The sequence below is a fragment of the Ovis aries genome, chromosome 17, assembly GCF_016772045.2.
Source record: "Ovis aries strain OAR_USU_Benz2616 breed Rambouillet chromosome 17, ARS-UI_Ramb_v3.0, whole genome shotgun sequence".
In the NCBI taxonomy this organism is placed as follows: Eukaryota; Metazoa; Chordata; class Mammalia; order Artiodactyla; family Bovidae; genus Ovis; species Ovis aries.
The window spans coordinates 62,443,172-62,470,555 of record NC_056070.1 but is presented as its reverse complement, the minus strand read 5'-3'; the positions used below and the strand labels follow the sequence as shown (position 1 = coordinate 62,470,555).

The 27,384-nt window shown below is 49.5% G+C and overlaps 1 protein-coding gene and 1 long non-coding RNA gene across 16 annotated transcripts in view; one reads left to right on the top strand and one right to left on the bottom strand.

Moving 5' to 3' along the window:
• Positions 1-27,384, bottom strand: part of LOC105602913 (uncharacterized) — a 99,036-nt gene that overhangs the window by 61,817 nt on the left and 9,835 nt on the right. For 8 of the 12 annotated variants that reach the window (XR_009597048.1, XR_009597049.1, XR_006056582.2 and 5 more), the window contains exons 3-4: positions 19,719-19,805; positions 16,427-16,820 (exon numbers count right to left, since the gene is read on the bottom strand). This is a non-coding gene — a long non-coding RNA (uncharacterized LOC105602913). Of the gene's footprint in view, positions 1-10,513; positions 16,821-19,718; positions 19,806-27,384 lie in introns of all 12 variants that reach the window. The other 4 variants (XR_009597051.1, XR_009597054.1, XR_009597052.1 and 1 more) reach the window with 2 other exon arrangements.
• Positions 1,468-26,372, top strand: ALDH2 (aldehyde dehydrogenase 2 family member). Of its 4 annotated transcripts, none has more exons than XM_004017409.5 (13): positions 1,468-1,643; positions 10,709-10,813; positions 11,909-12,049; positions 12,887-12,966; positions 15,171-15,282; positions 15,771-15,899; positions 16,538-16,651; positions 18,444-18,546; positions 19,164-19,348; positions 21,758-21,922; positions 23,632-23,789; positions 25,387-25,501; positions 25,944-26,372. In XM_004017409.5, the coding sequence occupies exons 1-13, from the start codon at positions 1,521-1,523 to the stop codon at positions 25,974-25,976; spliced, it is 1,563 nt and encodes a 520-aa protein (XP_004017458.1). In that variant the 5' UTR covers positions 1,468-1,520; the 3' UTR covers positions 25,977-26,372. The 4 variants fall into 4 exon arrangements, with proteins under 4 accessions (XP_004017458.1, XP_060257255.1, XP_060257257.1 ...); XM_060401274.1 differs by lacking the exon at positions 1,468-1,643 and adding exons at positions 11,092-11,189; positions 11,705-11,807 and having other exon boundaries at positions 10,781-10,813; positions 25,387-26,372; XM_060401272.1 differs by having other exon boundaries at positions 25,387-26,372.

The following is a 27,384-nucleotide window of genomic DNA, read 5'->3' as shown; positions in this document are numbered from 1 at the left end:
ACCTACACAGATTAGGAAGTGAAAAAGCAAGCCGTCTTGGAGAAGGGGAACCTGGAAGTGTGGCTGGGTGCTGCATTCAGAGAAGAGAGGGAGACTCACTTTGCAGTTTATCTCTACAGCTGATCCCCAAACTTATTTCCCCTTCTTTCTGGGCACAGAACTCTGTTTCCTCCCATTGAGGAGGGAGGACATGGCAACCCACTCCAGCACTCTTGCCTGGTGAAGTCCATGGACAGAGGAGCCTGGTGGGCTATAGTTTATGGGGTCGCAAGGGTTTGGACATGACTGAGAAACTAAGCATATGGCACAGCCTGTTTCCTAGACTCCTTTATGCGGTGGAGTGGCCACATAACTGACTTCTAGCCAATTAAACAGGCTTAACCCAGAAAAGCCTGTTTATTTTTAAATTTTTATATTTTAATGTTTATTTGTTTGGCTGTGCGGTGTCTTGGGGCATGCAGGATTTTTTATCTTTGTTGCAGCATTCGGAATCTTTAGTTGCCACCCTGTGGGATCTAGTTCCCTGACTAGTATTCCTGCTTTCTATCCAGGCTCCCCAGGTTCAATTCCTGAGCAGGGAACTGAGATCCTTCTACAGGATCACTCAGTGTCTCTCCTAGATGAATCCTTCCCTTCCAAACCCCTCCCCACTGCCTCTAAGATCCTTCCAGCTCTTGCCCTGCCCACTTCTCTCACCTCACCTCTCAACTCACTCTGCCTTGTTCCCTGGCCTCCAGTCTTTTCCGCAGCATAAGTCAGGTAGCCCCATCGCAGGGCCCTGCCCTTCTCCCCACTCCTCCTGCCACACTTCCTTAATCCCACGATTTTTACAATTGAGGTTTCAGGGTCAATTCCTGACCGCGGGTGCCCTCAGCCCCAAGTCCCTCTTCACCTTTCCTTCATTTCCTTCACATCCCTTCTCACTATCTGAAATTATCTCGTGTTTGGTTTAAGGTTGGCCTCTCCCACTAGAGCAGAGGTCCTCAACCTCTGGGCCACCGACTGGTACCTCCGGGCAGATCAGCAGGGGCATTAGACTGGAAATAAAATACACAATAAATGTAATGGGCTTGAATCATCCTGAAACTATTCGACACCCGCTTCCACAAAACTGGTGCCTGCTGCCCAAAGGTTGGGGAGTAATGCCCTGGAGCGTAAGCCCCGGAAGTCAGGGCCAGGGGCGCTCCAGTTCAGGCCTGTATAGATTAGGGCTTCAGTCAACGTGCGCTGAATTCGGGAGAGCCTCTTACTCCACATCGGCGGCGCGCCCTGCGTGGGGCAGTGAGAGGCCCCGCGGAAGGTCAGCCCCAAGTTTCACTCCTGCCCCCTCGGCACTGGAGACGAGCTGCGGAAGGGCTCTCCGCCCCAGGCGTCGGGGAGGCGCGGGGCCCCGCCCCACGGCTGCCCATTGGCGGCCGCGCAGGGGGCGGGGAGAGGGAGCCCCGCGCGGAGTCGCGCCCCGCAGGCAGTCAGCCTCCAGCCGGCCTCTCGAGCCCCCGCGTCCCAGCTCCAGCCTCGGCATGTTGCGCGCCGTTGCGCTTGCCGCGGCCCGCCTCGGACCCCGCCAGGGCCGCCGCCTGCTGTCCGCCGCCACCCAGGCCGTGCCGACCCCCAACCAGCAGCCTGAGGTCTTCTACAACCAGGTGAGGCCGCCCGCGTGCTTTGTTCTCTGCCGGGTGGGAAGGGACTGGATCTGTTCGGGCCTCAGCTTATCCCGTTGGGTCTCACGGGTTTGCTCACAGTTGCTCTTTCATCCGACATCACTCATCCAGAGAACATGTCCGTTTAAGACCCTCTTTGCAGGAGCCGTTTTGGTTTTTCGTCATCTTTTATCTCTTGACTCATGCCCTCGACCAAATGGGAAAACAGGAAAAAGGAGTCCTTTTCAACTAAAAGTTCACCAGTTCCCCAATGCAGAGGCCAAGGCCACGGCCATGGCCACCTGACGTCCTGGCTGCTTCCAGGAACTGGAAAAGGGCGGGGACCCTCGCCATCTCAGTGCCATCCTGCGGTGGTGTCTGCACCTTCCAAAGTTTCTTTCTTTGATCAAAGCAAGGATTTTCCAGTATAACCTCGATTCCCAGTGGCTGACTTCTTGGTCAACCAGGACTTTGGCACATTTTCTCTCTTGACTTTTGAGTTTGGGTAAAGTGCTGGAGAATTCACCAAGGAGACTGGTTATGAAAGAGTTTGTTTTGTTTTCACAACAAGTGTAGCTGCTGCCCTTCTCTGAGCTTCCCCTTCTTCTGTAGCCTGGGGAGGGGCCGGAGAATGAGCACACGGGCTCACGCACCGCATGGGCACTTGCAGGAGTCACAGCTCCTATTCTCTGTGCACCTCCTTCGCACCAGTCTAAGCATTTACCTGATTGGCCATTTAATCCTTAAGCAGCCCAGTGAGGCAGGTACTGTGGTTATCTCCATTTTACAGATGAAAAAACTGAGTTTTCAAAGAGATGCAGTGAGTTACCCAAAGACTCAAATCAGTGGTCAGGCTGGGGTTCACATCTGGGCTCCCAAGAGTAAGCCAATAACCACAAACTTCTGTGGTATTTTTGTTGCAACTCTAGGTGGGAATATAGGGGTTACTGCTGACCTAAGATGCTGGGGAGCCAGCCTCTGGCTGGCTGCTTTCAACAGGGGACTTGATTGTCTGGTGCGGAGCTTCGCTGCAGATCTACACCCTGGCAGCGGGTAAGGGCGCATCTGTGTGATTTAAAGGGTGGTGTTGTTTAGTTGCAAAGTCGTGTCCGACTCTTGCAACCCCATGGACTGTAGCCCCGCCAGGTTCCTCTGTCCATGGGATTTTCCAGGCAAGAATACTGGAGTGGGTTGCCATTTCCTTTTCTGGGAGATCTTCCCCAGCCAGGGATTGGACCCTCTTCTCCTGCATTGGCAGGTGGATTCTTTACCACTGAGCCACCAGGGAAGCCCCTTGAAGTGTGTTACAAATCGTCATTAGCAAGGGAATAAAAACAAAGAATAAAATAAGATGTCCTTTGCATAACACAAGCCGAAAAAAGCAGCAGCTGCTGCTTCCTCAGTAGGCCGCTTAAGGAGGAAGGAGTTCATGCTTGAAAGATTTGCACATCACGCAGAAATATCAACGGAAAGACAGCAGCACCCCAAGCTTTTGTGGCCACAGATTCTAAGGATCCTCCTCCTTTGTGCTCACGTGGAGGTGAGGAAGCAGGGTCCAGATGTGTGCGTGCATAGCCATGGTAGATAGGACAGGTCCTGACTCTAGAGTTTTCTCTCGAGTTAGTTTGAAATGCTGAGTGAAATCTTTCTGCAGCTGCTTTTATCACATTTCTTTGAGATCATAAAAGTAACCGTTGCTCACTGTTTACAAATGCAGAAGTAAAACTTCCAGCGTATTCCATCGCACTCCCTCCAAGAACAATTTTAACTGGTAAATTTGTGGGCACGTGTGCACACGTGTGTATATAAGCGCATTGGGCAAGTGAGCTTGCACTAGGTGGGTTTTTTTTTTTTTTCCTATTTAAATGAGATCCTTGTGCTTGCTGTTCTGAAACTGTGTCTCATTGAACAATGCATCTGGGTTATCTTCCTAAATCAGTAGATTCCAATGTTTCCCAAGGTTGCAAAGCAGTTCACATGAGGATGACATTCTGCTGTACAGGCACATTTTAAAGCTCCTTGGGTGGTTTTCAGTGTTGACTTCTTATAATCCCTGAATATTTTAAGTTTCTTACCAGGGACTCAAGGTACAAACTAGATCATATGCTCCAACATTTCCCTGGGGATTATTGACTCCTTGATGTTCGGTGAACTCTTCTGGATCCTGGAGCTTGCCCCAAAGGAGCTGTGACCTAGGCTTTGAAGTTGCTTCTGTAGGCGCTGGGTTTTCTCATCCAAGGACATGGTGGTGGTGACTGGGGGTGCAGAATGCTGCATTTCAAGTTTGTTGGGTCTCTCCTTAAAGAGAGGGTGGCATAGGCAATGGATCTTTTCCCTCCCACTTCTGTTTCCTAACTAGAAGAGGTACAGTGGGGTGTTTTGGTCGACTTTCTTGGGGTCCTCTTGCCTCAACTTGTCCTGGATGGATACCTATTACCACTGCCAACAGGTGATATATATAGAATAGGAGTTTTGAATTACCTTGTTTTCCTTGCAGAGTCTTATGGAATGAACCAAAACCTCTGTTGGGCTAGGCTGTGGTTCGGAGTTGGCTGCAGGCTGAATGAGTCAAGTGAAATATCCCCATGTTGATCGCACTGCTTTTACTGCTTGTTGGGGATTTTCGAGACTTTGTAGATACAATAGATTTGGGCAACCCAGGGAATTGGAGGATTTCACTGGCCCCACCTTGGTTTTCTTCTGCTTCTATTATAAACAGAAATGCTGTTTAGTATGCCCAGAGCATGGTGGGAACTGGCTGAGTTAGAGGTGACTGGGTTAGGACAATGTTGAGGCTAGTCATGTGTGTTGTGGACGTACATGTGAATTCTGTGACCCAATAACCATGTTGATTGATTACTTATGATCTGTCAGGCGCTGTGCCTGATAACTTGAACCTACATTTTCACGTTTCATCCTCCCAACAACTGCAGGAACCATATCGCATAGATGAGGAAACTGAGGCTCAGGGAGGTCAAGTTCACATTTGTGTGAAACCAGGGTTCAAGATTAGCTCTGTTAGCTCTTAACACACAAGACCTCCCTCATGCCATGATGCCTCATGACTAGGCCTTGTCGAACAAGGATGTAAATATTTACGAGATAGTTGAACTGAATGTTTTAAATTGGAAAGGAGGAGCCAAGTTTGTGTTCACATTTATATTCCCACACCAAGACTGGAACATAATTTGCGTGTGTGTATCAGTCATGCCCAACTCTTTTCGACCCCATGGATTGCAGTCCACCAGGCTCCTCTAATCTGTGGGATCTCCCAGGCAAGAATGCTGGGGTAGGTTGCCATTTCTTACTCCAGGGGATCTTCCCAACCCAGGGATCAAACCTGCATCTCCTGCACTGGTAGGCAAATTCTTTACCGCTGAGCCACCTGGAATGTAATTACTGCTCAGTAAATATTGAAGGTTGACATTTATGAAACTGTTTACAATCTTGTGTTCTAGTAGCAGGGCATGGGAACCTAAGAGTTCTACTCAGAAGGGCCTTTTTGCAAAGAATTGTGGAGTTAATGTGAACAAGATTGTGGGGACATACTGGGAGTGTTGAAATTGGCCAGAGAAGGGATTGCAGTGAGATAGAGATTGCCCAACCGTAAGCCCACAGACATGTCAACAAATTGAAATTGCCTATCTGCCAAACAGTCCACAGTGGAGTCAGCCCTTCCATCTTGAAAGTGGTGAAAATCCAGGAATGTGAGACCAAAGACCCTGGGGGATGTGGAGGAGACAGAGGAGGGCTTGGGGGCGGTGCCAGGGAACGGCCCTTGGCCTTAACCCCAAACTAGCCAGGAGATATCTAGATGATTGTATGGAAAAGTCTGAATGCGTGTGGCATTCCAAGGTTCAGATCCTGAAAGTTTCTCCTTAGGATCTTGCAATACAAAAGATAATATGTTTTCTCTTTGACATAAAGTACTCAATTGCCACTGAAAAATCAGATGCCGGCAGAAGCCATCCAGGATAGAAAACCAATCATTTGGTTACTCTTAGGGAAAAAACATATTTCAGGGATGTAGATTTCCTAGGTAATGGATCCCGAATTCTTTCATGCATCCGAGCTTGGAAATGAGGTCTTTCTATAATGTGTCCTGTGTCTGTAAATTGGAGCTACTGAAGGGCATTTAACCTTTTCTTGAAGACCATGGGCAGATGATGACTGTCCATTGCCATGGGATGGAGGCTGCACTGGACTATCCCTGTGTCCTCACTTTGGTTAAGACTCCTCTCCGGGGTCCTGCAGTGCTTGCTCTCAGCTCTACTGTCCCTGCCCCAGCTTCTCCCCTCCCCCCAAGTTTCTGTCCACATTTCCTAATACGCGGGGACCTGGAATACAAGACATCTGAGGAAGCCAAGGATCATGTTATCCTGCAACTCAGCAGTTCTAATTTTTATACAGTAACCTGCCCCAGCTTTGCAAAGATGCACGTCAAGTCAGAGGATGTTCGCTGCAGCAGCACCGTCAGGAGTATAGGCAGAGCTCATTTAGTTGCGCTGTGCTTTACTGCACTTTGAAGATACTGTGGTGTTTTTGTTCTGTTTTTACAAATTGGTTTGTAGCAACTCTGCATGGAGCAAGTCTGTCAGTGCTTTTTTCCCAACAGCGTTTGCTCCCTTCCTGTCTTTCTGCCATGTGTTGGTAATTTTCACCATACTTCAAATCCTTCAGCAGCAAAAAAAATTACGGCTTGCTGAAGGCACGGAAGATGACTGGCACTTTTTAGCAGTAAGGTTTTTTTCAGTTCAAAGTAGGCACATTGTTTATTTATTTATTTATTTTTAAAGATATCATGATATTGCACCCTTAAAAGACTGGTATAAAGTAAACAAACCTTTCATATGCACTGGAAAACCTAAAGATTCATGTGGTTCCCTTTATTACAGTACTTTATTGCAGTGGTCTGGACTGAAAATAAAATATCTCTCTGAGGTCTGCTTGTAGTGAAAACTTGTCCTAAAGTGCATTTGTAGGACATGATTCAACAAATTGCCATCTGTTAAGTTTTGAAGATTGCTGTGTTGCTTAAAATAGTGAGACAGATATGCCTGTGGAATAATGTCCAAGATAAACTCACTCATTAAAAAAGCAGTTTACAAAATAAAAGTCCATGATCGCCACTGAGAGTGGATGCTCCCCGTGTCTGTCCCATGCCCCTCAGAACCCCAGCAGCAGTGCAGGTCCTGGTACGCAGCAGGTGCGGAACCCAGAGCACCCTCTGCTCTCTTCCTGCTCACCCTGCAGCTCCGGAGCCCTTCTGGTTCCTCCTGTCCCTGGCCCCTCCTGCAGGCACCCTGTGTCGTCCTTACTGCTCTAGAGGCTGGAAGGGGAAAGTGAGAGCCTGGTAGGACCGCCTCCCAGGGTGACTGGGTTAACATGTTATGTAAGTTTGGCTTTGGGTTTCAAGAGGTCAGGAAGCGTTTGGCCTGGAGTCTGCTCTTGTGTTTATTCAAGAGAAGTTGCTATGAGACTCTCCTCACTTGAAGCAGAACTTTGGCAGTGCCTCAGTCTGGGAACGCTTCTCACCCTGGCCCCCCCATTGCCCCACCTCCCCACGGAGGAGACCATTAAAGCCTGGTTCTAGGAGAGGGGAAGTGGGAACTCTATGAACGGAAGATTCCAGGTTCCTGCAAACTCCAGCTTATCCTGTTAGTTAGAAGGGAGGATGGACTGTTGAAAACTCAACAATGGAGAGTGACTCAGCAAATTCAGGCCCCTGAGAGGCAGGCCAGTGCCAGGGAGCGGTCTTGCCAGGATCCTGGACTAAGATTAGGGGACAGTGTGGGCCTCGCCCAGGGAGGAATGGTGTAGGACTTGGGGAGTTTCACCAGACTGGCCTGTTGTCCACTTCATACCTCCTGATGTTTGTGAAATAACAATGGAGACTTTCTCAGGATAGACTAATTCTGCATGCTATCATGCAGGGATCTGGAGGAACGCAGGGACTGTGGTGGTGAGACACGGTGTGCGTGGGGTCCTGGCCCAGGAGCTTTACACCCCTTGTGGAATTTCACCCTCACATTTAAGCCCCCAGATATATTATTTCCAGAGACTGATGAAGCATCCGGAGGTGAAGGGATTGGCCCAGGGTTACAGCTTGAGAGAGGTAGAGCCAGGATTCCAACCCACGTCTGTGTGGCTTACAGGCTGTGCTTTTTTACAGCACCCATAATAAAAACTCAAAATCAAACTTGCAGTAGGGCAGTAAGTAAACCATAAAGGTGGAGATTAAGAAAAGAGTTCTGACCTTCTGGAAGGCAGACATGGGCTCTGGCCTGGAGTTGAGAAGGACTGGGCAAAGAGCACAGGTCTCAGAGTTCCAAAGACCTGAGTTCAGATCTGGGTTCTGCCTTCACTGCTGTGTGACCTTGAGCAGGTGGCTTGGCCTCTCTGTGCCTTAGTGTCCCCCACCCCCATCCCCCACTGTAGAGAGGATGAAACTCACCTAGGTTTGCTATGAAGTTTAAATGGGAATGATCCAGTTTTGGAAAGCTTCCAATACAGGGGCTGCCGTATAACGAATAGCTAAATAATGGTCATTAGCCATTTCCATGACATATAGGTGTGAGGGGGGAACATCCTCATGGGACCAGGCGCTGACATCTCAGTCAAGAGGAGGGAACAGTTCAAGGCCAGCCCGTCTCACCCCACCACTGCGGCCTGCCTCTCTCTGTAGCTACTCATCTCTGGCTTCAAGTGCGTCCGTGAAGCGGTGGTTGTGAGGCTGGAAACCTGAGCCTGCACTCAGGTGGCGATGGGAACAGATGCTCAGAGTGCTCACAGACTGTGTGCCAGGCCCTTCTCCTTCCTCCATGGATGTTATCTCTGCTCCCCCCCCTGGGCCTCCCTCTCCTCCAAGTTCACCAGGAGGTAAAGCTGATTTCTCAGAGGGGAGCACGCAGGCAGGGTGTGGCCCAGTCCAGCTTGAACTTGGGTCCACCTGGCTGAACTCTTTCTGCCACACCTGTACCCTCCACTGGAAGCGACCTGTTGCTCACTTCCCAGCCCTCCTGTAGGAAGAAACAGAGGTGTCTTTTTTCCCTTCAGATTGAGGATCAGCCAACTGAAGTGAAACCCACATACATTTCCAGAGAACCTGGCTGAGTGACTGTAGACAACTGCCTGGGTCCTCAGCCAGGGCCAGGCCCACCTCACCGCTGCATAGGATGCTGGGGCCCAGGAGAGCCCCTGGGAAAGGAAGACAGAGAGGCCTTGGACCGATGGCCTTGACTTCACCCTACCTGTGACCTTCGCCCCAGCCTTGGTTAAAGGGACTGAAACACCTCAGCCCACTTCCTGAGACCAATTTCCCCAGCCTCAAGGGACAGCTTGCTTCACAGGACCCACCCTCCTCTCTGTCCCCATCTCCTAGCACTCTCTTCCTTGTTCACCAGTAACTCTGGCCACCTTTGTTTTTTCTCTAACACACCAGACTTACTTCTGCCCCAGGGCCTTTGCACTTGCTGTCCCTGTGGCCTGCACTGCTCCTCCTTCCCGTCCTCTTCCTGCGGTTGGCTCCTTTCATCAGTCAGGGCTCAAGTCAAATGTCTGCTCTTCAGAGAAGCCCTCCTTGACCATCCCAGCTAGAGTTCTCTATCTTCCCCAACTTCGGTACTCTCTCTGCATCTTGCTTTTCTCTTTTGCACTTAAGACTGCAGTCTGAGGCTGCGTTGTATATTCGATTGTGTCTTTACTTTCTGTGCCTACCAGAATGCCAGCTCCACGAAAGAAAGGTCCTTCCTGAGTTTGGATCCCACTCTGTGTCCTCAGCCCTAGAACAGCACCCTGCTGCAGATGTTCACTAAATAACGTACTGAAGGGGTGAAAAGAAGAATCTCAGCTCTCATAATGACCCTGGCAGTAGTGTGGTAGAGGAACGGTGGTTTCTAGGACATAACGTGACTGATGGAATTTGGTAGCAGAAATAAGGCTGTATGACTTCTGAAGCTAGATCTTAGGCAGCCTTTCAGGGACTTCCCTGGTTGGCCCAGTGGTTAAGAATCTGCCTTCTGATGCAGGGCATGTGGGTTCGATCCCTGGTTGGGGAAAACTAAGATCCCACATGCCATGAGACAGCTAAGCCTGTGTGCCGTTAACTGGAGAACCTGTGCTCCAACCAGACAAGCCCATGTGCTGCAGCAAAGAGCCCTCACACCACAGTGAAGAGCCTGCGCAGCCAGAAAATAAAGGTCAGTAAATTAAACAGAGAAGACTTTAAAAAAAAAAAAAAAAAGGAAGAAGCCTTCTAGCTTCGGCCTGGTGTTGCTGAACACTCTGGGAAGCCAGCTGTCATGTGAGAGGTCTGCCTAGCCTGAGTCTGCCGTGGAGTCAGGAAGCCCAAGCACCTGTGTGGCCACAGACACACGAGTGAGCAGGCATCTTGCATCTTCAGCCCCAGGTGCCCTCGCTCTGCAACCACATGACCAAGCCCTGCCCAGCTGAGCCCAATCAATGGACCCAACTGTGAGAGATGGTAATAAATCATTTTAAGCTACCAGATTTTGAGTTGATGTCACACAGTGGTACCCACTCCAGTACTCTTGCCTGGAAAATCCCATGGATGGAGGAGCCTGGTGGGCTGCAGTCCATGGGGTCACTAAGAGTCAGGCACGACTGAGCGACTTCACTTTCACGCACTGGAGAAGTAAATGGCAACCCACTCCAGTGTTCTTGCCTGGAGAATCCCAGGGACGGCAGAGCCTGGTGGGCTGCCGTCTATGGGGTCACACAGAGTTGGGCACGACTGAAGCGACTTAGCAGCAGCGGCAGCACACAGTGGTAGATGCAGATAACTGATAAGGAAGGTATGTAGTCTTCATTTTCGGGCCAAAGAAACCAGGGCATTGAAAGGACTAATGCTTTACCTCAGTACTTTTAGCAGAGTGGGTGCTCCAGCTCGGACTGTCTCCAAGGCCTGTGCTTTTAACTTCTAGGCCACATACCTCTGAAGTTAATTCCTATTTGTTCTGTCTGATTTTTTTTTTTTTTTTTTGAACATTGCTGGTGGTCAGTATCAGGTTGAGAGCTGCTCCTCAAGACTTTCTTCCTTTTCATTGCAGATCTTTATAAACAATGAGTGGCATGATGCCGTCAGCAAGAAAACCTTCCCCACGGTCAATCCATCCACTGGGGACGTCATCTGTCACGTGGCTGAAGGGGACAAGGTGAGAACTGGTGACTTAACCTCAGGGCAGGGCTGAGCAGGTTGGGGATGGGCAAGGGTAGTTTCACTCTTTAACATAGGTTTTCGTGTGGCTGAAACTATCGTGTATTACTTTCATAACTACAATGCCCATTAAGATTTTTGAGTAAGTGAAGCCACAGAAACTCTTCCTTGTAGATAAAAGTCTAGATTGTACCCTGGTTCAAGAATTCATACAGCTGTAGAACTGCCAACTTGGAATTTAATTTGAGAACGTCTAATCCAGTCTCTCCATCTCAGACCTGGAAGCTGAAGGCCAGAGAAGGGGAGTGCACAGCTGGTTGGAAATCTTGTTGAGCACAGTTTGGGTCTTCTGAGATCTCGCTATGGTGTCTGTGGTATATTTTTGATTTACATAATACCCATGATAATTAAAAAACAGTAATATTAAAGTTAAAAAACATTCAGTAAAAAAACACTTCGTTTTTTAAAACAGAAAAAGCTTTAACAAATGATTCAAGAATGCTTCCTGTCCTCTGCTTTAAGACAGTCTTCTGTATGTACATTTAAAGCCTAGCTTCCTTTGCTAAAAGAAAGTGTGAATACTTTTCTGACTCAGTCTAATGGTAAATGTATTTAATATTAATTACAACCATGCTCCCCACCTCTTGATACACATCTGCCTCTATGAAAAATGCTAGCTGTGTTGATTTTAATGCTTCCCCAAGGAAAGAGAAGCTGGTTAAACCTGCATGTGTTGTAGACTGCCAGCCATTTCAGAAGGAATGGTTAATTTTACTGGACTTGTTTGGGAAGGAAGCAGGGGCAGAAATGGCCAGTTTCTAAGTGCTGATCCCTGTGTTGCTGCTCTCTACATAACTCTTTGGGGGATTCGGAAATGGAAAACCATCAGCATCCTCATTCCCACTCTGACTCCTGAGAAGCTGCTCATCTTAAACCTGGTCGACAGAGCTCTTCGAAGCTGGGAGGAACTGCTTGGGGCAGTGTCTCCACTGGTATCGACTGGAGCCCCTGTGGGTGCGTTTGGCAGTGGGTCAGGAGGTATTTGGAGGTTACTGCTGAGAAGGCCTGAGGTGCCTGGGTGGGTGTTTTCCAGGCAGACGTGGACAGGGCAGTGAAGGCAGCCCGGGCCGCATTCCAGCTGGGCTCGCCCTGGCGCCGCATGGACGCGTCTGAGAGGGGCCGGCTACTGAACCGCCTGGCTGATCTGATTGAGCGAGACCGGACCTACCTGGCAGTGAGTTCTCAACCTCTTCCCTTCTCAACCTGCACGGAGAATGGAGATCCCACAGATAGTCAGGAAGGGGTTGCATTGCTGACAAGTAACTGACCAGAATGGTGTAGGTGGGACACCTTTGGGGTTTGCCCCTGTATCAACCCTGGGAGCCTCTTGAGTGTTTCCTTTGATGTGATGGGTCTAAGAAAGGAGAGGGTGGGGAGGGGGCTGTGATGGGGAGGCCTTCCTGGAGACAGCCCAGAAGATGGACAGCCTGCTATGTGCTGGGGCTCCTCCCTGGCTGCAAGAGGCAGAAGAAACCAGGAGGCAATACCCTCACCTCTCCCAATCCATACTGCACATAGCAACCACAGTGAACCTTCCAGAAGACAAATTATACCATAGTACTCTGCTTTTAAGCCCTCCGTGGCATCCCGTGGTCTTAGGATAAAGCCCTGTTCCCTCAACATGATCTACTAGACCCTGCCTGGTCCTAACACTTGTGACTAATGATTTGTGTCCTTATTTGCTGGCTTTTTGCTGGCTTTTTGTTCTATAAGGTCCCAGTGATTATGTCTGTATTCCTAACATCGATCTGCCATAGAACAGAAGCTTGAAACAAATGTTTATGAAATGACTGAATGAGAAGTTGGTGCCTCCTTCCTCCCATCCATCCCCATGCTCCCTGCCATTGAAGAGGGCCAGAAGTGCCTTAAAATTCAGCACAAAGGGGCCACCAGCCCTCCTCGTACCATGCTGAGCCTCCATGCTGCTCATCACCTGATTTGCTCTGATTCATTCCTGTGCCCACCCATCTGTGCTGATCTTGTTTTTTTTTTTTTTTTTTTTTCCACTCAGGCCTTGGAGACCCTGGACAATGGCAAGCCCTATGTCATCTCCTACCTGGTGGATTTGGACATGGTCCTCAAGTGCCTGCGGTATGGACTCAGGCTTCCTGCTCTTTGTTGTGGCTGTGCCAGTGAGGGGGAGGGTGGGGTGGGGGTGGGTGAGTGGGTGGGGAGTGTTGCTGGAGGGCTGTGAAAGGATCACCGGAGCTGGGGGAATGTAGTGAGACTCTATCTCAGGGGGAACCGTCCCTCCGTACCAAAACTGTAATTGAGCCTTATGTGTCTTCTCTTTCAGTTTTGGTAATTCATGGGTTAGCTGAAATTTGTCCCTTTCTTTGAAGTTATCTGATTTTTGGCTATAGTGGCACATCACATTCTCTCATAATCATTTAGATCTCGTTTTTTTATAATCATAATGTCCCTACTTTCAGTTCTGATTTTAGTTATTGGTGCTTCTTTTTTCTTTTTAAACGTTATTTATTCAGTGGGCTCTGCTACGTCTTAGTTGTGGCATGTGGGATCTAGTTCCCCGACCCGGGAACAAACCTGGGCCTCCTGCGTTTGGCGTGCGGAGTCTTAGCCACTGGGCCACCAGAGAAATCCCTCCCCTTTTTCCGTAGTCCAGCTAAAGGCCTGTCAGTTTAGCGACCGTTTCGAAGAACCAGCTTTTGAATTTGTTGATTCTGTTGTTTTCCTGTTTTTCAATTCATCTGTCTCTGTTCTCCATTATTTGCTTCCTCTTGCTAGCTTTGGGTTTAACTGTAAACATTTTAATAACTGAGAAATACAAGATGAGGAATAAGAGGTTTCAGGCTAACTTGGGCAGCTACAGAGAGTGAGGGGTCTTAAACCAACAAGGCCATTGATTCTCACGGCTGCCTCCTTGCTGCGTTCTTCTCTTGATTGACTACCCCAGCCTCTTTAGTGCCTGTCTGCATGCTGGAACCTGGTTGCCCACTCCTGGGCTTTCTTCTCTGGGCTTGATTCCAGCCAGACTGACCTCAGCCCCTTAGTCCTCGTGCCAGATTCCTGGAGGAGCGGCCCTGATTCAGTCTGACCGGCTGTGGTTCGGGTGGACAGGTCATTATACCAATAATGGCTGCTGCCCTGTGCCCATGTGGACAGGGGTGGAGGGGAAGAAGCAGAGTCGGAGACATATGGGCTGGTTCTCTCTCCTGACAGGGGTTCTCAGCCAGGGCCGCTGAGTCCCCCAGGGGACCATGGGTAATGTCTGGAGGCATTTTTGGTTATCACAACTGGGAGGGAGGGGTGCTACTTGGCATCTCATGCATAGAGGCCAGGGATGCTTTAAAAATCCTAGCAGGTACAGGAGAGCTCCCACAGTGAAGAATTTTCCAGCCCCAAATGACAGGCGTGCCAAGATCCAGAGTGCTCTGCAAGAACACCCAAGAGGGAGTGGCTGGGTGAACCCCAGGCAAATCGCCAGGCCCTCCTGAGTCTGAGCAGTATACTATTGTGCTGATTCAACACCTGTCCTGAGGCATGCAGACCCACACCACATAGGCCTAAGACGAAGGGAGCAGCAATACCTTACTTTGTACAGACTGGCAAAATAACTCCCTGGCTATATTTTTCCCCAGGGTCACACACCCATGTTCACACCCAGGTCAACTCTGGTCTTGGACTAACTTCAGCAGACACGTTCATTTCTGAAAGCTCTTTCACCCTGCGTGTTGCATCTCTCCCCTATCTTTTGTTTTCCTGCTTCCCTGAAAATCATTACGTACTGTCCGCACATGGCTCTTCGCCTCGTCTAGCCTGCAGTGCTTTTTCACCACTGGTGTCCTGTGGTGATGGGACACTCAGTCACTGATTTGTCTCTGGCCACTGCTCCCTTGGTGGTAGTACAGTGTTGTGCACACAAGTGCCAGCTGTTAGATGGGTGTGCACTTTCCCACTAGAGTGGAGCCATGGTTCTCAGATAATAACCTACGGTGCTGTACTGGTAAGACAGTCACAGTTTAATATATCTGTTTATTAAAAATACTGACTCCTGGGCATAGGCCCCAGTGAGTCAGCTGAATAAGTCCAAAGTGGGTACCTAGAATTTGGTGCTTTTTTACGAGCACCCCAAGTGAGTCTGAGGCTTTGAGGTTAGTTATCTAGAATGAATTACTGAGACCCTAGTGGTTAGCTGACTCTTTGGAAATAAGCCAAGAGCAAGGGCAGTTACCAGAAAGACCCAGCTGGACCAGTCTGAGCCTTTGCTTTCTGCCAGGGTTTACAGGGTCCCCAACAGTCACTGATTGAGTTGTTATTTTTCTTTTTTTAAGTTACTATGCTGGCTGGGCTGACAAGTACCACGGGAAAACCATTCCCATCGACGGGGACTACTTCAGCTACACCCGCCATGAACCTGTGGGAGTGTGTGGGCAGATCATCCCAGTGAGTCTTAGACTCAAACACGTGAAGGTTTATCAGGAGCGCTGTGGGAGGCAGCGGTCTCGGGCAGGTTCCTTGCCAAGGTGGAAAGGTCTGTGGGTTGATGTTGGCTGGTGGCCTGGGCAGTGGTTGAGAACATGGGTTTTAAGAAAACCAACCAGTACTGCTGTGTGTGAACTTTGTGACCCTGGGCAAGTCACTGATGCCCCTAGGAACTGGCTTCCTTATCTGAAAAGTGGAAGTGAGAGTAGCTGTCTGAGGCTGGGAGGGAGGCGTGAATGCAGTGTGGTGCCGCCACAATGGTAAAAGCATCAGTGAGCATGAGTCACTGGTGCTGTCCCCGGCCACCTGCCTGCTCGTCTGTCTTCATCTGTAATGGAGTTCTGAGGGAAACAGGAGAGGTTCAGAGAATCTCCGCTCTCTGGCTGCCACTTTCTGCAGCTGCTGTAGCTCTTGGCTTAGATTTTGGCAGTGGCTGTTGTTGATTGCAGTGGAACTTCCCGCTCTTGATGCAAGCCTGGAAACTGGGCCCAGCCTTGGCAACGGGAAACGTGGTTGTGATGAAGGTGGCTGAGCAGACTCCACTCACTGCCCTCTATGTGGCCAACCTGATTAAGGAGGTGCGTGGCTGTGTCTGTCTTGACCTCTAAACGCCTTTTTAAAGGCTTGTTCTATAGGAGTTCGGATGAGGGGCACCCTAGTGGGGCCGGGTATTTGTAGCTCAGGGCCTGACCCCCTTCACCTCTGCTCAACACACTTCAGCCTAGGTGACCCCCCTATCACCTCTTTTCTATGTTGGGTTTCATTGCCAGACCCCTTTTCATTGGAAAAGACTCCAACGCTGGGAAGGATTGAAGGCAGATAGGAGAAGAGGGCAGCAGAGGATGAAATGATTCCATAGCATCACCGACTCAATGGACATGAATTTGGGCAACCTCTAGGAGATAGTGAAGGACAGGGAAGCCTGGTGTACTGCAGTCCATGGGCTCACAGAGTCACATGACTGCGTGACTGAACAACAAGCCCTATGAAGATTATCGTTCTGAGTGCCATAGGGGTAGGGGCAGCAGCCACAGGGAATCCCACAAAACAGGTTCCTCACTGTACCATCTAGAACTCCTGAGCAGCACCCAGTAAGACTGCTTACCTGGGTGCTGGGCCGACTGCCTCAGCCTCTCTGGGAAGGGATGTGTATTCCTCTGTCTGGACTCCGTGGAGCAGGAGAATGACTCCAGTGTCCCTGGTGTTTTTTTCACAGGCTGGCTTTCCTCCAGGTGTGGTCAATATTATTCCTGGATTTGGCCCCACGGCCGGAGCTGCCATCGCCTCCCATGAGGACGTGGACAAAGTGGCATTCACCGGCTCCACTGAGGTAAGGCCTCCAGCTCCTCAGGCTTGTGGTGCATGTGGCTCAAGCGCCCTTGTCCTCAGAGGATGGTGCGCTCAAGATCAGCCTCTGGGGGGAGTTTCCTGGTGGGCCAGTGGTTAGGACCTGGTGCTTTCACTGCTGTGGCCCAGTTCCTGGTTAGGGAACTAAGATCCTGAAAGTGGAGCGATCAAAACAAAAAATAATAATAAGATTAGCCTCTGGGCACTGCATGGGGGTCTGCCCCAGGACTGTCTTTGAGTGGCTTGTGTGAGGGGCCCAGGTGTGCCAGCAGAGACCATCAGGGTGGGGCCCTCTGTAGAATGGTGTGCCCCTGCTGTGGGGCAGGGGGTGGGTTGACATACCATGTGGGATAAAGAAGCCAAGGCTGTCTAGACTTCTAAAGCCCAGAGGTGCCGGCCTGCCCAAGGTCAAAGCACCTGTGCTGTGTCAGACTCTTTGACTGGTGCTGTCCTGGTGATTAAAGAGAGTGGGCTTCCGGGAGACATGAGTTCAAATCCCAGCCTTGACATTATGACTTGGGGTGATTCACTGCATGCCTTTGGGGGCTCCATTCATTCGTGTTTAGACTGAGGATGGTAGTGTCTATGCAGTAGAGATGTAGGTGTGGTGTAGTGGCGGAGATGATTGGAGTCAAACTAAGTGTTTCAGCAGCACTTACTTAGCTATGTGACCTTAGGCAAGTCAGCCTCCTAAAGCCTCCATTTCCCCATCTGTAAAATAGGGATAATAACTCTGCCCACCTCCCAGGGTTGGCGTGAGTGAGATAAAGCTTATTCAACAAAGGTCTAACCCAGAGCAAGTACCTGGTGAGTGAATGAATGAGTGAGTGCCACTCTGGGCCAGGCCCTGGAGAGGCAAAGATGTGTAAGATGTCTGGGGATTCCTTAAACATAATTACCTTGGAAGCAGGGACAAAATTCATTCTAAAGAGGTAACTTGAATTCTTGGAAGGCTTTATCCCATGACTTTAGAGAAGGCACACTGAATAGCATAATAAAGGGGATCTTCAAAATGATTCCCCTGAGATGAAGATACCTTCAAACGTTCAGTCTATACGTAGAGATGGCGGTTGCGGGAGGGCAGAATGGTGGCTGAGGTGACACGGTCCACTCTTTCTGGGGTTAGTCACCACCTAAATCAACGCCTCAAGAGGGTATTGGGAATCTGGCAGAGGGGATGGTTTCCCGACCGAGATAATGTGTGTTCACCCAACAGATCAGGGGTGTCTTTGTGGCAGGCTTTTGGAATATGGAGGTAAAAAGCACCCCATCCTTGCTATGTGCAGGGGATACCATTTAGATCACTGTGAGGAGGCGGCGGGATGGCAAGTCTGAACTGGTGCTGGACGCAGTTTGCCCAGTGTGAACTCTGGTTCCAGGTTTACTGTGGGCAAGTGACTTGACCACTCTGAGCTGCCACTCCCACATTTCTGAGTGGAGGAAGAGAGTCAGCCCTCCCTCTGAGGTTGTTTAGAGGGTTGACCTCAATGCTCACAAAGCACTTAGCTCCGTGTCTGGTGTGTAGATGGTGCTCAGGAGGTGGCAGCCACACGGCAGTGACTCTGACTGCTTGTTGTCGTTACGTTGCTGTCACCCTGGGAGCCCAGAGGGTGGGGCTGCTGTGTGAGTGAGTGGCCAGATGGAGTGAAATTCCCCAGGTCTCTTCTAATCCAGCTGCTCCCTCAAGCTGTGGGGGCTTCTGTTCTGTGCCTGTGAGAACGTTTGGCTCTTCTCTTCTCCACTAAGAGTTTGTCCCTGTTCATGCCTCCCTGTAGGTTGGCCACCTAATCCAGGTTGCTGCGGGGAAGAGTAACCTGAAGAGAGTGACCCTGGAGCTAGGAGGAAAGAGTCCCAATATCATCATGTCAGATGCTGATAGTAAGGTTTTTTTTTGCGGGGGGGAGGGAGGAGGCAGAGGTCTGATATCAACCTGCCACTAGCTGTGTCTCCTGTGGTCCCACTTGGCTCTGCCATCCTTATCATCATTGGATTGGTTTCTGCCCCCAGGGCCTCAGGATGAAAGTGAGACTCCGCAGCATGGCCCTCCGGCCTGTGTGGCCGTGGCCTGTCCCCCGCTTTTCTCCTCTCTGCTGTCTGTAATCCAGCCGGGCTGAGCTACTGACTGGCCGAGCTGTGCAGCTTGCTGTCAGATCAGGCTACTTTCCCTCCATCACGTCCTCTTTCCTGGTCCTGTTGAGATGCTCTTAGATTTGTCTGCCTTGAGGGAGTCTTCCCTGATGGTCACAGGGCAGCTGGCTTGTCCTCCAGCCGCCCTTGGCTTCATGACCGTAGCGGGTTAGGACCGCTGCTCTTCATGTCTGTCTGCCCCTTGGTCTCCATGCTTGGAGGAGGGAGAGGTCAGGCCTGTCTTGTTCCCACATGAGGTCTGGCACCCAGAGGGCATGAGTGCTGTTGGCAGTGTTAATAGGTAGCAGCCACCACAGGGGCCAGGCCTTTCCTTCTCCTCTGATCGTGGTTGCCTTCTGCCTCCCCAGTGGACTGGGCTGTGGAGCAGGCCCACTTCGCCCTGTTCTTCAACCAGGGCCAGTGCTGCTGTGCAGGCTCGCGGACCTTTGTGCAGGAGGACATTTACGCCGAGTTTGTGGAACGGAGTGTTGCCCGGGCCAAGACTCGTGTGGTTGGGAACCCCTTTGACAGCCGGACTGAGCAGGGGCCGCAGGTAAGCTCGGTGGTTACACTCAGGTCTCAAGTGTCCAGAGCCGCCACGGAGAAGCAGAAAGGGCCTTGGACTCCTGAGTCAGGCAGGCCTGACTCCAAGGCTCAGCTCTGCCAGGCACCAGCTGCGTGCCCGTGGAAAGCCACCTGCTGTCTCGGAGCCACCAGTCTCTCACCTGTAATGCCTACCCTTCCTAACTCCGAGAGTGGCCGTGAAGTGGAAACTAACAGTAGAAAGTTACACCTACACTTACCCTTTGTAAGTTACACACACATAATAAATACGAGGAGGGTCTATGGGAAAGGGAACGCGTGTTTCCTGGACCTTGGCCATCTTAAAAATGCCTTGACCAGAAAGACACGTGCATGCATACCTGTTCGCTGCAGCTGCTTCTGGGAGGCGAGCAGAAGGCCACGTATGGGTAGCAGAGGGACTTCGTTTCACTTTACACTCTTCTGAGCTGTTTTATTGAAAATTAAAAAAAAAATTTTCTTTTTTACCATGAACATGTATTCATTTTAATTAATAGTCAATAATAATTACAGTAAGAAACACAGCAGTACCTCTCCCCACCACCTCCTCTCGTATCCTGGTCCTTTTCCCAGCACTGTCCTTAGACCCAGCCTGTCCTGGGCTCACTCTCCACAGGGCTCCGTGCTGGCCACCTCCTCCCAGGGAGGAGGAGCCATAGGGTCAGGAATCAGGGGTGCTTGCCCCGACAGGCCCCTTGTGTGCAGCCCTGAGCCCACTTTGAGGGCCCATGGGGGCTTCTCTGTGGGCTCCACTGTCCTGGGAGCACCTGTGTTGCTGGTGTCCACTCCCCAGAATCTGGGGCCAGCCCAGGCAGCCCTTTTTTTTTTTTTTTTAACAGATTCTGGTTTTTTTTTTTTTTAGAAAAATGAGCAGAAAGTACAGAGTTCCCATAAGCCTTGAACCTTTCCACTCCCTGGTTTCTCCTGGTTTTAACATCTTGCCTTGGTTTGATATATTTGTTGTGTTATTAACTAAAGTCCATAGCTTGCATTAGAGTTCACCCTTGGTGGTGTACATTCTGTGGGTTTCGACAAATGAATCAAGACATGTATCTACCATTACAGCATCTCTTTTTCTCTCACTTTTCTTTGTGGTTTGTGGCTATTTAATTATTAAGGTAATACAGATTTATATTAAAAACTTCATAAAAAAGAGTTTACAGTAAAAAGCAAGATTCTCCTTTTCCCCTCCATGTCCATGTCCCATAGGTAACCAACCACACTCACACACAGAATTACATTTTGGTATGCTTGTTTTAACAAAAGTTGGAATATATTTCCTTCTACAAGCTTTCTCCCCTTTAAGAAATATCTTAGGCTATCTTTCTGTGTTAGTTGACTGATCTGTTGTTATTGATGATACAATATATGGATATACCATAATTATATTAACCAGCTCCTCTACTGATGTATGCTTAGGATTGTTTCTGCTTTTTGCTTTTATAAGATGTTCCCCAGTGACTATCCTTGCTCAGGTCCCTTTGTCACACGTAGCATAAATTCCTAGAAGTTAAGTAGCTGGGTCAAAGGATATGAACATCTAACTTTTTGCCTAATTTTTAAGACACTTGCCCAAAGAGCTGTACCAGCTTACGGTCCTTTTTTTTCCTTTCTAAATTGAGGTATAATTGACCTGTTTTATCAGTTCTTCTATATGCATATTACAGAGTATGTAACATACTTTACCATCAATGTATTTTCGTACTAGTTAAAATTTTTAGTAATCTCATACTTGAAAAACAAAAATGGTAGGCTTACTATCGGAGAGGGCAATGGCAACCCTCTCCAGTACTCTTGTCTGGAAAATCCCATGGATGGAGGAGCCTGGTGGGCTGCAGTCCTTGGGGTCGCTAAGAGTTGGACACTAAGCAACTTCACTTTCACTTTTCACTTTCATGCATTGGAGAAGGAAATGGCAACCCACTCCAGTGTTCTTGCCTGGAGAATCCCAGGGACAGGGGAGCCTGGTGGGCTGCTGTCTATGGGTCGCACAGAGTTGGGCACGACTGAAGCGACTTAGCAGCAGCAGCAGCAGCAGCATTCATGATCTGGGCTTCCCAGGTGGCGCTAATGGTAAAGAACCCACCTGCCAATGCAGGAGCCATGAGATGTGGGTTTGATCCCTGGGTCGGGAAGATCCCCTAGAGGAGGGCAGTGCAACCCACTCCAGTATTCTTGCCTAGAAAATCGCATGGACAGAGGAGCCTTGTGGGCTACAATTCATGGCGTTGCAGAGTTGGACACGACTGAGTGACTGAGTGTGGAGCATTCATGATCTGGCCCATTTCCCAGGTGTCTCCATGCCTGTGTGGTTCTAAGACTAGAGCTAGGAAACGTCTGGCTGTAGCATCTGTATAACTCTGGGCTCCTTCTCCCTCAGGTGGATGAAACGCAGTTTAAGAAGGTCCTTGGCTATATCAAATCTGGGAAGGAGGAGGGGGCGAAGCTGCTGTGTGGTGGAGGGGCAGCTGCTGACCGTGGCTACTTCATCCAGCCCACCGTGTTTGGAGATGTGCAAGATGGCATGACCATCGCAAAGGAGGAGGTCAGTATGGGTCCAGCACTTAAGGGAATGTTCTTAGGAGAAGATGTGGACAGCTCAGCCCAGCATCTTGACCCATGACCCATCTGCTGACCTTGGGTCAAATCCGGGCTCAGTGCATAAGACCAACCATTTGCAGCTCACTGCTGACCTTGTGCTTCTCTTCAGCCTCTTGTGGCGGCCAGTGGTTGGGGGCAGTCTCTGAATTCCCTGGCCAAGCCTGCAGGTCCTGCGTGTGTTCTGGCCCCTGTGAGCGGGACTCAAGGCAGGATTCTTCCCAGCACTTCTCATGGCCTTCATGTAGGCAGGACTCTGGACTAGGTCAGAAGCCAGGCTTCCCCGCATGGCTAGAGTCCCTTGATCTTCTCCTCCTTGGTACTGATTATGAACGTAGGGCAGCAACTGTCTCATTCGTTTGCTTCACAAATCATTCTGAGTGCCCACTGTGTGCCAGGTGCTCTACAGACCCTGGAGAGCCGGGGGTATCCAGTACCTGTACTCTGCCCTAGTGGAGTCCAGACTCACTCCACCTCCCCTGGGAGGATGAAGCCCTTTAGTGGCCTTACACAGGGAAAATATTACACTGCCACCCTCTTCCATTGATAACTCAAAAAGAGCAAAAATCAGGATAGGAAAATACAACAAAGTTCTGCCTCTTTTCGCCATCATGACTACTTTGATCTTTTTTTTTTCATTCTCAACGGAAAGGGAAAATACTCATTTTCTAAGGAGGGCAGGGGCTCCTGTGCTTTGCTAGTGCCCTAGGTGCATGATGCCCCATCTCTTGCTCTAGCTATGATATGGGCTCCTGGCAGTCTTCTCACTTCCCTCTTGACACTCTCTACCCAGTCCTGGCATCAGCCGTTTCTTCACAAAGTCCTGCTTCCTTTCAGTGGCGAATAGATTTTTTAAGAATGGGCGCCATAAAGAAGAATGGGCGCTGGTGCCTGGAACTCCATTTTCCTCCTCCCTGCTCCTCCCCCCGACTCTGGCTTGGCCAGTTTCTGCTTCTGTGGTGTCCCAGCTTGATTATCACCTCTCAGGGCCTTTCCTGACCTCCCGCCTCCCACCACTCATTCGGGCCAGGTAGCTCCTCTGGGCTCCCCCTCCGCACGTGTCCTGGTCATAGGCCAGGCACTGGATCACATCAGGATCCGTTCCCTGGGGCTCTCCCCTGACAGGGCTGAGAGCAGCCACACTGCAACAACAAGAAGCACATCTGATTCCCATGTTGTGGTTTTTAAATCCCGTTGCCCACTTAAAAGGAAGCAGGATTCCTGGAAGAAATGGCTCAGATATAAGACAGGGAAGGTGTAAGATAAACCTGGAACATCTTGAGATCAGAGATCCTGTTTGTGCTTAGTTAACTTCTTCATAGCTGTTTCTTCAGTATCTGATGCGTGTCTGGCTGAATGACTGACTCAAGTTCTTTGAAACTAAATCTACATGTAACTTGTCAGTGCAAACCCCTACCTCACAGGACTGTTTAGAAATAAGCTGTATGTAAGGCCCGTAGCACATAATAGAAGGCCACCAGCTGGCTTCCTTCCCTCGTGCTCCAGCGAGTATGGGAGCTGCCATCTCCCCCGGGGGCTGTCAGCACCCTCCGTGTGTCTGGGGGCTGCTGGAAGCACCTGCTCAGTGCTGGGGAGAGCTGGCTAACATGTGGGTGTGCGTCTGCCACACCCACCCTTCATGCTGTCTCATCCCAGATCTTTGGGCCAGTGATGCAGATTCTGAAGTTCAAGAGCATGGAGGAAGTTGTTGGGAGAGCCAACAATTCCAAGTACGGGCTGGCTGCAGCTGTCTTCACGAAGGACTTGGACAAAGCCAATTATCTGTCCCAGGCCCTCCAGGCCGGCACTGTGTGGTAAGGGCCTCCCGCAGCCCTTCACAACCCAGGCAGAGAGCCCAAGCCAGGGTCTTTGGTAATCCCCTGCTCACATCCCAGAGTTGGGGTGCCAGGCTCAGTGCCTCCTGGGTCTGGGTGTGGGGTAGCAGGCAGAGGTTTCCCATGCCCTTCTTCAGGGGATTAAACTTCCCTGTGGTGCGTATGTCTGTGACGCTCTTCTTGGACAAGCAGCTGGGTGACTGGGCTCCTCACCAAGCTATGAGGAAACCAGCACTGAGGGCCCACACCTGTGTCGCCCTAGTTTTCAAAGCTTAGCACCTACGTCACACCCTCTAGGCCAGCTGTAATGTAAGAAACAGAAAATACCAAGCGTTGGTTAGGGTGCGGAGACAGGAACCCTCACACACTGCTGGTGGTACTGTAAAATGCTGCAGCCACTACAGACAAGTCTGGCATAAGTTCCCCAGTCAGTTCAACATAGAGTTGTCCCAGGACCCAGTAATTCCACTCCTGGGTGTATACCCAGGAGGGGGAAAAAAAAAACACATCCACACAAAAAAGTGTATCTGAATATTCAGACTATTCGCAATAGTCAAAAAGTGGAAACAGCCTAAATGCCCATCAGCTGATGAATGGACACACAAACTGTGGTTTAGTCACGTGATGGAATGTTCAGCCATAAAAAGGAATGAAGCGCTGATGCCTGTTTCAACGTGGATAATGTAATACTAAATGAAAGAAGCCAGACACAGAAGGTCACATGTCTTGTGATCCCATTTATATGGAATATCCAGAACAGAGCCATACAGACAGAAAGTAGATTAGGGGCTGCTAGGGGCCGGAGGAGGAGGGAACAGGGGAGTAACTGCTGACTGGGCATAAGGTTTCTTTCTAGGGGGATAGAAATGTTCTGGAATTAAATGGAGAGGATATAATATTGTGACTATGCTATAAAGCACTGAATTGTACACCTTTAAGGTGGTACGTTTTTAAATTCAGTCAAAATTTAATAGTTTTAAAAAAAACTACCCCGAAAAGTTTAGCACCTAACTAGCAAAAACAACTCATTAAAATGGGAAGCTAGTATTTGGTGTACCCTGGTATTGACATCCATGTCATGAAGGACCAGACAGCTTATGGCTTGTTTCACACGGCCTGCTTTTGAACCCCTGTATGGCTAGATTTTGGAGAAGGCAATGGCACCCCACTCCAGTATTCGTGCCTGGAAGATCCCATGGGTGGAGGAGCCTGGTGGGCTGTAGTCCATGGGGTTGTGAAGAGTCGGACACGACTGAGCGACTTCACTTTCACTTTTCACTTTCATGCATTGGAGAAGGAAATGGCAACCCAGTCCAATGTTCTTGCCTGGAGAATCCCAAGGACAGGGGAGCCTGGTGGGCTGCCGTCTATGGGGTGGCACAGGGTCGGACACGACTGAAGCGACGCAGCAGCAGCAGCAGCATGGCTAGATTTTAGTAGGGTTCTCCACCTCCCTTTTTCTAAAGTAAAATTTGCTCTAAAGTTAAATTTTAGAGCAATACAGGAGGTTTGAGGGGGCACGATACTTCATCCCTGCCCCAGTGAGTTACTCCTGAAATCTCATCTTAAATTGTAGGGTCAACTGCTATGACGTGTTTGGGGCCCAGTCGCCGTTCGGTGGCTACAAGCTGTCTGGGAGTGGCCGGGAGCTGGGGGAATACGGGCTGCAGGCATACACCGAAGTGAAGACCGTGAGTATGGGTGCCTTCTCCGCCCTCTTCCTGTGCTGGGCTCCCCCAGTGTTGACTGCAGGTTTCTTGTTTTAAGCCATGGAAGCTACTAACGAGGGTAAAGACCCAGTCCCTTCTATGCCTTGTGAAGAATAAGTAGGGACTTGACCACCACCGAGCTTGCACAGTCCTTTGCAAGTCCTGGGCTTCGTCATACACTGAGTTCTGTAGAGCCTGAGAAGAGGGAAAGACCCCCAGTGGAGAAAGACTGGGTCAAGGGGAGGCTGAGTGTGATCTTAACGCAGAACACAGCCCTAGCAGGTTGCTCGGATCGACTGTTTGGTCGTCGAGATGTTGGAAAATCAGGACAGCCCTTCTTATCGCTTTGGCAGCACCCAGCTGAGGGGGCCTGTGGTCCACAGGGAAGCACACAGATTTAACAGCTCCTCTGCATCCCTCACAGGTCACGGTCAGAGTTCCTCAGAAGAACTCCTAAACCACGCTGGCTTTCTTACTCATCCAGTAACGGAACGGTCAGAGGAGATCAGCCACAAGACCAAGAAAAATGACCCTTGCATGCTAAAGGTCTCGAAAGAGAAACTCTGCCAGAACAATCTCTTGGATCAAGAAAGTTCCTTCCAATACATAGGCTGAGTGTGGGGCAAAGCATATATGGAAAGCCTTTTACACTGCAGTACTGCTACTGGCTTTCAGAGTGACTTTCCAAAGATTCAAATATTTCCTTCTGTCCATCTGACACACTTCTTTCTGTAACTTGCCTTAACAGGGGAAGGAAAAGGCATTGTTGACCCCTGTACTATCATTGAGGCAACAGCTAGCACCTTGCTTTGTATTCTGGACTAAAAACTCAATAAAGACACTTTCTAAGTAACTCTCCATCTCAACCCAAGGAGATGCTGTCACACAGACATGTTGTCCCCTCTGTGCGTGTGTCATGCTGCAAACAGCTACCACCCCTCCCCTCTTGGGGGCAAATGGCCTTTGTATCCTGCACGTAATTAATGGGTGTCTCTGGCCTGCCCACGTGTGGCGTGCCCTGTGCGACACACTGAGTCCGGACACCTCAATAGCACTCCCAGCCCCTGCCCTGAGAGACGGGGAGGTAAACCGGGGAAAATGTGCACTTGACACTCGAGGCTGGTTCTCAGTGTTGGAAGTTCGAAGACTTGGTCAGAACAAAACAGATTCCTGCCGGCCCAGTTTCATAAGAGATTAACTTGAAAACCAGATGCCCATTTACTCATTTAAAGTGAGGTCTGTATTCTCAGACTTTTTGAATCCTGTATCCAGAACATTGCCTGCCTTTAGTCAGGGGACCTGGAAAGTTAGTAATTAGTACTATTAGTAAATTAGGAATCTGAACATTCCTTAGTGAGCAATGAAAATGGAGCAAAAAGAATTGAATCACAGTAGTAGTTTGTGAGTGATCACGACTGGGTCACAGCTCCTTTAAGAATCTGGGGGAAAGGTTTGATCCTTTCTTGAGAAACACACCTGTATAACTTTTGCAGACGGTGTCAGGGGAGTGGTGAACTCCGGTTGACCCCTGCCTTTATTTCACTGAGGCTAAGCCACGTCTTGATAAGCAACCCCTATTCCACTAAAGACTCATTTGACTTCTCTGAGTAGCACTTCACAATTTTTGTCATATATGCATATACTTGTACGATTATTTATTTTTTCTTTAAATTGACTTTTATTTACATTGCAGTACATAACAAAGAACAGCATTTAACTGTCATAAATAGAAGATGTGAAAAATGAAAGCAGAACAATATTACTAAGTTTTAAACAATGAAATACAAGTGTCTTTTAGATTATTAGGTTTACTTGTATTTAACCTTTTAGATTATATATATTTACATATGGGCTTCCCGCATGGT